General features: G+C 37.2%; 1 protein-coding gene across 1 annotated transcript; it reads left to right on the forward strand.

Moving 5' to 3' along the window:
- The first annotated feature begins 8,313 nt into the window (after window positions 1-8,313).
- On the forward strand, window positions 8,314-9,740 carry LOC127799830 (uncharacterized). The gene is made up of 3 exons (XM_052334047.1): window positions 8,314-9,435; window positions 9,514-9,579; window positions 9,660-9,740. The coding sequence occupies exons 1-3, from the start codon at window positions 8,314-8,316 to the stop codon at window positions 9,738-9,740; spliced, it is 1,269 nt and encodes a 422-aa protein (XP_052190007.1).
- The last annotated feature ends 310 nt before the right edge of the window (window positions 9,741-10,050 follow it).

Raw genomic sequence — 10,050 nt, forward strand, 5'->3', positions numbered from 1 at the left:
AAATTTTATCAAATGTGCCCTTTTATATAAATTAAATAAAAAGATAAAAATTATTAATTAATTAATTTTATTAAAATTATAAAAATTTACAAAAGATAAGAAATAATACTTTGGGACTTTATTAAAATCTTGTTTGGGAAAAATTCAATCGGATAAAACCTCAAATGAAGGAAAAAGAATACCCCGTATTATAAACATTACATTAAAAAACAAAAATTACATATTTGAGTTTACATACTTCCTCCTGAATCTCCATAAACATTTCTTGATTTGATCAATCTTCCTTTCATCCTCCACAATTAAACGAAGCAAAAAAAATCATCAAATGTACCTACAAAATAAAAATAACAATGAAATCTCAACCACAAAACATCATTTAAAATGTCTTCTTGTTGCATTTTTATATGCAAAATCATCAATTATACTATCATATTTAATGTTTTCTAACATATCCTTTTCAATGCATAATATCGCTAATCCATTTAGTCTATCTTGAGTCATGGTGGTCCGCAAGTAAGATTTTAATAATTTTAATTTAGAAAAACTTCTTTCAGCAGATGCCACAGTCACAGGTATAATCAATAATACCCTATAAGCAACCATTACATTAGGAAACATATCCACACTCTTTACAAACTCAAGAATTTTAATGGATGTCCATGATTTATCTGTTTCATATGCTTCTTTTGGTAACATCACTTGCAATACCTGTGATTCTGAAAATAAGTCTCTTGCATCAACATCAGAAACATCACCATGTTTTAAAGCATTTTCAAGATTCACACAAAAGCTTTTCAATTCATCATCATGAAATGAAGTCAACTTTACAGCATCAAATAAGAACCCAAAAATAGATTCAAAACAATGCAATTGTTCAAACCTACTCTTCAATTCACCAAGAGCAATATCCACTATAACAAGAAAATAATCAGTTCTAAATGATTCTTCAGCTGATTGTTGTTCCCTATCACTATTGGAAACCTCATCAAAATGCCTTTTTCTACAAACTTGACTTTTTTTGGGAAATACAGGCTCAATTCCCATATCAAGGGAAATTTCTTTAGCATCAATCATAGCAGAAATAAACCCATTTATTCTATAGTTTTCAAAAAATAAAACAAGTCCTTCTAATTGCCTTACAGCAGCATCAAGACGCATGTCTTCAGATTGTAATTTTTTACTAACTAAGTTAATCTTATGTAAAATGTCATGCCAAATAACCAAACTTAATATAAATTCAAAACTTGAAAGCTCTCATGATGCTAAACTTTGAGCATCCCTACTCAATTTGGCATCTTCACTAATTTCTGTTAATTTAAATAAAGCTTCTCTGATTTGGGAAACTTGAGATTTTATTACTTTGACACTTTCAATATGATTTTCCCAACGTGTAGTTGACAATGATTTCAAAGTCAAACCATCTATGTAATCAAGTAACACATTCCATTGCTTTGTTGAATTAGAGAATACCGTATATATGCATTGACATGCTCCAAAAAAAGATTTTACTTTAACACTTGAATAATATATTATATACACATATATAATAATATATTATATAATATATTCCAATGTACACACATATAATTCCAATGTATATACAATTATATATTATATACACATTACACTTACATAGTCACAAAACACACACTGCACACACATATAATATTATACACAGTCACGCTCACGAAAAACACACACATACAATATATACAGATGCAGAATACACACACATACAATATATATATATATATAGTTGCAGAGAACACACACATACAGATACAGTGTAATAGTAATATATATATATATATTAAATGACACCAACTTCAACAGTTCAACTTCAACAGTTCAACTTCAACTTTAACGACTGGCCACAAGCCACAAGCTTAATTAATGCTCTAATCATCAGCTTATAGCAAATAATAATAATAATGGGTTTAACTAATATGATTTAAATACTCCTAACAACCAATCAAAGTTCAAACCCAGGAAGCCATGACACTGATTTCATCATCTTTGCTTCCTCTTTTATGCATTTATCAACTTGCTACCCTATTGCTTCTCTAATATATATAAAGAACAGAATATATATAGATGAAAATACTCACTAAAATGAAGCAGCAACTTAACCGAGTGTGTGTCAGCAGTGAAGGAGAAATAACCAGCAAAATGAAGAACAGTGAAGGAGAAATAACCAGCAAAATGAAGAAGAAGAAGAAGGGAGGAAAAATGAGCATTGGGCAGAGTTTCAACTTTTAGGTTGCGTGAGAGGGCGGCATTGGCAGAGCAATTTCTGCTGTTTTTTTTTTTAATATACATATATATTCATAAATTTATAAAGGAATTTGGGCCCCTTTCAATTATGGGCCCTGGGCTGTAGCCCTGGTGGCCCTAGCCCATGGCCGGCCCTGATAATAACATAATCATAACTGAACGAGACATTATAAACATAGCGGAATACTTAATTATCAAAATGTCGTGGCCTACCACGTGTTACACACAAGATGTTCCCACACCGATATATATATATACAACACCGATACTAATGATTACAACACCGTCGAGCGATTGCTCATACATATAACATAATGAACATTAGTGCTTCCAAAATAATACAACAACCATCAAATAAACACCATTGGCTCACCGGCCGTGTCCTCGACCTCGCAGCTGTCCCTGACTGGAACGTTGAATGCTCCAGGGGCATAACCCATGTTAGATGATAAACCATCTAAGTGAAGGCATGAAATAGATATACAATGCATGAAAGACACACAAGCATGGCATACTAAACAACAACATGCAAGACACGTCTAACTCGAGATATCTCCCTGACATACTTAATCCCTCGAATGCCTCACTGTGACACACGTTCACCTGGTTTAACGTTAATCCCTCGAGTGCACCGTCGTGACACCCGTTCACCTGGTTTAACATTATTCCCTCGAGTGCCCTAGTGTGACACCCGTTCACCTAGATTAACATTGTCCCGATCTCAGGTAGACCCATCCCGCCCCATACGGACCCAACGATGACATGAAATTCGACTGCAAGTGATATGAAAATTTACACACCATGCACCAACATTTAAAGTAAATCAGTTAATGCAATGTAACAAATGTTGACACGATGATCATAAGTAAAGCCTTGTAAACAACCTAAGTCCAGGAGGATATAACCGCTCACTAGAACCCACCACAAGCACTTAAAAACACTTCCAAGACAAGGTAAAGCTAGAATCAAATCACTCACCTCGAATTAGAAAAGTCTGGATTTTGCCTCGAAAAACGTGCCACACCTCAAAAATTGTGTAATCCTTATTCCAACGACCCAATTGACTCATATTTCACCATTTAAGACCTTTGGAATCAACATTTCTATTTTTCCACAATTTTCTCTATTTTTATTTATTTTTCAAACATTTCTACCTTCGGAAATTCATTAAAAATACCTAACATCAATTTTTACAAAATATTTCTCCATGATAATTCCTAAAATAATTTTACCTAAATTCTGAAATTAAAAACAAATAAAAACCCTACCTCACGCGCCACCCCGAAGCCCTGCGAGTGGAAGCCACGCACCGTCGCATAGTCGTCTTCTCTGGCTCCGGCGACTTCCTTTGGCCAAAACAACTATGGGGCCTTGAAGATCTCGATGAGGCGACCTCAATGGTACCCTCAAATGCCCCAAACAATCACCGAAAAATGCCTTAAATGGCGGTTGCAGGTCGCGGTCCGGCGGCCCTCGCTTTTCCAGCCAAGCCACTGAAACCCCTCCAAACCTATACCAAACGACCTCAAATTTTTCAGAATTAATCCTTAGAACACGAAGAACAAAAGCCCTCTAATCTCCTTGCTCGATTCTTGCCAAAATGGACGGAATTTGATCGATTTGTGCGTTAATCCTTTCGGCCGAGAACTCCTTTTATACTCGACCTCGACCCAAATTTCCACCACCAATCGATTGCTCTTATCCCCTTAACCCTAGATCTAGCCTCCAAACCAATTAAATGAGCCCAAATCGAGAGCCTAAGCCCTCGAAAGATTCGGCCAAAACGGAAAAATCTTCCGCCATTAAAACCGGTCACATCGCCGCCGTGCTCGGCCAATGGCCACCCCCTGAAGCTTCATCATCACCTGAAGAACGTCCTAGCACCCTTAGGCGAGCTTCCCGACGTCCAGAGGCGGCTGGCCGGTGACCCATGTGCGGCGGTCGTGTTCACACCTTGGCATTTTTGAAATTTTGCAGTTTAGCCCCTAGTTAATTTTTAATTGCATTTCCTCCCTTTCTTAGATACCCCTAATCTAACTAACACTTCTACTATGACCCTCAAGTTCTATATTTCCCATTTCCCTTTGGAATTTCTAAAAAGCTTTCCATCTCGACCTCCCTCGGGCAGTTTACAAAAGCTGCACTTTTGCCCGGATGCTCCTAATTGCGTGCTTTTGACTTCAATTCTTTGAAATCTCTTGATTTTTACCAAATATCGCCTAATTGTGCCATTTCACCTCAATTGGTTCATCTTAACTCAGTCACTCGTCTTTCGTTTAAGTTTTGAATATTGCACTTAAGCCCGAAACATTGCTACATATCATTTTGACCCATATCTTCCAAAAATTCTCTTAATATTTAATACCGGGTATTACAGAAGATATAGTAATGGCACAACTGAAATAGAATTAGAGTTCTAAGCATATCTCAATCAGATGAATTTTTCCTTATTTATAAAGAGTGAATTAGATGAGTGGAGATGTATCCACATCTCTCGAGATCACTCTTCCAAATTTTCAAGAAACACATCGGATGTAAGTTTGACTCGTTGTTCATAGTCTAGTAGCATGAATAATCTTTCGAAGAACACATCTGAGGAGTTTGAGGTCTGAACTCTTGAAAAAAGGTCTCCCGTTGTCGAAAGAGAGAGGCTATTGGGACTGAGTGACCCATAGGAGTCTCCTGAAAGGGTCTCTCGGTTATATTAGGAGTGGACTCTAGGAGAAGTCATCGGTTTCTTCAACAAAGGTTTTCCAAAGATTTTAAGAGATGCTTCTAGGGGAAGTCTTCAATGGGAACCTATGGGCGTCCCCTTGAGGGTCACTCACAAAAATTCTATTATTTTGATGGGAAAAAGAAATTAATTTTTCCCTAAATTGGCCACATGGACTTGCTTGCTACCTTTGCTATGTGGAGAAATTATTGTATATGAAGGGAATCACTATTATGGCAGTATAGGGAAAAATAAAATTTTTACCGTGTATTAGATATGCACAGCAAAATATAACATACACGTCATAGATAGTATGGGTATTTAAACAACACGCATATACAATAATTGAATGCATAAATAAATGCATACGTGCTACCCAATGAATGGATAAAATACATAACCATTTCTGTATTAAGACAGAGTCCACCTCAAGATGTGGTGGTCCTAATCGGTCCACACCTAATAGGAAGTAAGGTATCGTTCCAATCACCTCTTCCCATGCTAGACACAGATGATCTATGTATCACCGACGCCCGTGTCTCAAAATCATACGCGTAACAATTACACGTATAATTTCCATAATTATTTAGATGAAGAAGAAATAAGAAGAAGAAACAGAAAGCAACGATAGAAGAGATGAGAGAAGAAAAGGCAAATGCCCTACCTCTGTCCTTTTATTCAATCTCTTCCTCCCCTATTTTTCTTTCTCCCCCTCCCCCAAATGAATTTCACTCTGAAGTCCAGAGCCCTTCCCCACCTCCAATAATGCAATTTAATAATTCAAAGGTTATTATGCAATTTTACTATGCACTGTGCACTGTGCAATTTCGACCGCCGCCTTTTACTATGCAATCAATAATTGATTTCACACACACTATACACTATTGGCAAGGGGGCCAATGGTCAACTTTTGACCAATTAATTTTGGAGACATTTTGGGCACACGATATCGATACCAAACAAAACACTATATGGTATGTGACTTTCTAAGTTTGTTGCCCACTAGCAATCAGATAATACCGAAACCCTTTTCGATATCGGTCAACCCCTTGACCCATCACTGGAACTTCTCCAGATCCCGATGATGTTCTGAGAGTTCCTGAATAGCGCCTAGCAACGATTTAAGACAGTATAAGTAGCAGTGAAATTTCACTCAAAGTGAACCTATTACAGTTGACGATTACAGTGTGCTATAACTCTTTTTATAATCTAACGTCCCAACTTAGCAAGAGTTGTGGAGTGACAAACTCACAAACTCAGTAACTATGTGTCAAACCTCATTAATATAACTAGATAACACATCAAAAAACACATTTCCAAACTTTCAATCTACCTTGGTCAGGGACTATTTCATCACATCAATAATAGATCACATAGGACATTCACCCTATCAAATACCGACAAAGGCGACGAATCCTATTCCTAACACCTATCTCCATATACGGGTTAATTACACCAATACTCATTGAACTTTGCATTCTATTACTAGTTGCCCACTGAACTTTAAAATGTTACTCGTTGGTCACTCATCTTTTAAAATGGTTTCCCATCCATCACTAGTTAACTTGCCGTTGGTTGAGGGTAACGGATAAGCGCAAGTGTCAAACGGAAAATACACGTGGCACTGACATAAGCTGATTGTGCATTAACTACCAACCATAATATGCCACGTGTCACTATCTTCCAATTCCCCATAAACCCACATCCTCCCTCCCTCTTCTTCTCTCCCGACTCTGGTTTCCCCCCGCTGTTGTAGACCCACTGACGCAGACGTCATCGTCGCCGACGCCATCGACTTTCGCCTCCGTTGCAACAGTCGTCTCCGCGACCGCCGTTCGCCTCCGACGTAGCCGCCGTCGCTGGGCCGATTCCATCGACGTTCGTCGCTATTGAAGCCTCCGCCATAGCCTCCATTTTGGTTGTTGGCTGGCAGCGGCCATTCGTCTCATTCGTCACTCGATTCTGGGGGAGTGAAAGACTTATATTAGGAAGTGAAGGTTTTATTATAAATTCCAGTTGTTTCTGTTGTTCTTTGTAAATATTGATAACATATACATATGATGCTTTTGATTAATATTTCATATACTTGAATATTTGATGTCAGCCAATTGATCAAATATCTTTCGTTCGCCTCCGACACAATCGTAACCGCCGTTGCCTCCATCGACATTCGTAGCCGTTGAAGCCGCCGCCATCAACGATCCACCAAAGATGACAACTGAAATCATAAATATATTGGAGATGGATGAACCACAACCAGGTAATAATATGAATGATTTTTCTTATTTTGTAGTGTTCCAGAAACCTTACAGCTAGCATTTGGATTTTATTTGTTATAATAAGTGATGAATGACCACATTCAAGTGCATTAATATAAGCTTTCAGTTGTTAGGTCCATTATTGAAGAAACCCTAACCTTGCCTTCTTTTTGCATATGTTTAGAAGTTGAAAACGAATTACCTGTTGAGGCAGATTTTCATGATTCTGAAAACGAAGTTGATGATGGAAATGATAATGTACAGCATGGTGCAAAAGTGACAAAAGTAATGAATAATATCGACAGACAACCAATGGCAGCAGATGAAAGCAATTATTTTGATGATGCATATCTACCATTTTCTGAAGAATTGAGCACTGATTATTCTTCAGATGAGGAAGGTAATTATAAATTTCCTCAATTTTGTGCTGAGGTTGACATGAAAAATCCTACATTAGAGATTGGGATGGAGTTTAGGTCAATTGAAGAATTCAAACAGGTTGTGAGGAATTATGGGGTTATGAATAGGTTCAACATCAAATTTAAAGTTAATGACCCTAAGAGATGTCAAGCAGTGTGTAAAGATGGTTGTACATGGAAAATATGGGCATCCAACACAAAGGACAAGAACACAGTTCAAATAAAGTCTTATAGATCAGATCATACATGCACTAGAGACAAGACAAACAGGCACTGCACATATAAATATCTTGCTGAACATTACCAGGAAATGTTTAGGCTTGATCCTAAATGGAAGACTAAAACTTTTAGAGCAACAGTTTTGAAAGATTTTAAGTTGTCGATCAATAAGGTTACGGCATGGAGAACTAGGAGATATGCAAAGGTGTTAAATGAAGGAAGTAATGAAGAGCAATTTGAGTTATTGAGATCCTACGCGGCTGAAGTACTAAGAACTAATCTGGGGTCTACAGTTATAATTGCTTTAAATGAAGAAATATTTCAGGGAATTTATGTGTGTCTAGAAGCATGCAAGAAGGGATTTATTCAGGGTTGTAGGCAAGTTGTGGGGCTAGATGGGTATTGGTTGAAGGGAAATTGGGGTGGCTAGATGCTTTCAGCTGTTGGGGTAGATGCTAATGATTGCATTTACCCAATTGCATATGCAATTGTAGAGAAGGAAAACACTATTGGTTGGAGATGGTTTGTGAAGCATTTAGGTGAGGATCTTAAAATCACAAATTGTAATGAGTGGACGTTCATGACTGATAGACAAAAAGGACTACATAATGTGCTTGATGAGTTGTATCCATATGCTGAACATAGGTTTTGTGTGAGACACATGTATTCTAATTTCTTTAAGAGTGACTTCAAGGGGAAAATGCTTAAGGACTACCTATGGAAGGCAGCAAAGTCAACTCATGTTGCAGATTATAGGTTTTGGATGGGAGAAATAAGGAAGCAAAACCCAAGGGCATTTGATTGGCTAATGGATAGACCACCAAATGAGTGGAGCAAGTCTCACTTCTCAACCAAAACAAAATGTGACATCTTACTAAACAATTTGTGTGAATGTTTTAACAAGATAATTTTAGAGGATAGAGAAATGTCAATTTTGACAATGTTGGTGTCCATTCATAAGGGTTTTATGAATAGAATTCACTTGAGAAGGGATAAGATGAGAAAACATGTTGGACTACTATGTCCCAAAATTATGAAAAGGTTGGATAAGAACATGGCAACAGCTATATTGTGTGAGGGTGAATGGTCTGGAGGCTCGCAATATGTAGTTTCATGTAGATCAGATGAGTATGTGGTTGACTTGGAAAAGCACACATGTGCATGTCGGAAGTGGGATCTCACGGGCATTCCTTGTGAACATGGAATCTTTGCCATTTTGGACCAACGAAAGGATCCAGTTAACTTTGTTGACCAGTGTTACTTAGTGGAAACATACATGAAAACGTACAACAATATTGTTAACCCAATTAATGGTAAAAGATTTTGGCCTTTGGTTGAAACAATTCCAATAAAGGCACCAGCTTGGTATCAACCTGCTAGAGGCCGTAAACAAATGAAGAGGAGGAAGCAACCAGAAGAGGTTATGATTTATCATTCACAGGGCAAAGCAAAAGTAAAAAAGAAGGGTAGGGTGTTTATGACTTGTAGTGTATGTGGATTAGAGGGCCACAACAAGAGGTACCATGCTAGAAGGGATGCCCCAAGAGAAGAGGTATATTAACCTTTACATTCTGCAATTTTATATTATTAGTATATTCATTTCTTACATTTATTTTTTATTTAATTACAGAATTGGTATGATATTCCACTTGAACGTGTCATCCCAGATATATCAAGTCAAGATGCAATAGGAAATGTAATGTAATTTATTCCTTTAATTTATACCATATATCTGCTTGTATCCATTACTTAAAACTGTATTGGCTCAACATACAGGGCACATTTGTTCCACAAAGAGGAAATACAAGTGAACCAGCAACAACATACATTAGTGGCCAGCAAGAGAAAGGGAAATAAGAGTGCAGCAGTAAAGAATTTAATATTCTGATTTGAAGATGTTGTGAACTGGATAATGGAGAAAACTGGAAGTCTTTATATAAGTTGGCTTGGCATGTTGGCTCGGCAATCATTGATTTATATAAGTTGACTTAAGTTGTCTGTTTTGGCTGTTCTACTTTTTAGCTAATGTAATAGTTACATATTATGTTCATCACTTCCTCCAAGTTGTACTGTTGGAATGATTGGATTGTTTGATATAATGCATCACATGGATCAAGTTGGTGGGTTTCATGATTTTGAAACTCTTATGGCCAAGCATACTGTACTT

The sequence above is a fragment of the Diospyros lotus genome, chromosome 4, assembly GCF_014633365.1.
Source record: "Diospyros lotus cultivar Yz01 chromosome 4, ASM1463336v1, whole genome shotgun sequence".
Taxonomy (NCBI): domain Eukaryota; kingdom Viridiplantae; phylum Streptophyta; class Magnoliopsida; order Ericales; family Ebenaceae; genus Diospyros; species Diospyros lotus.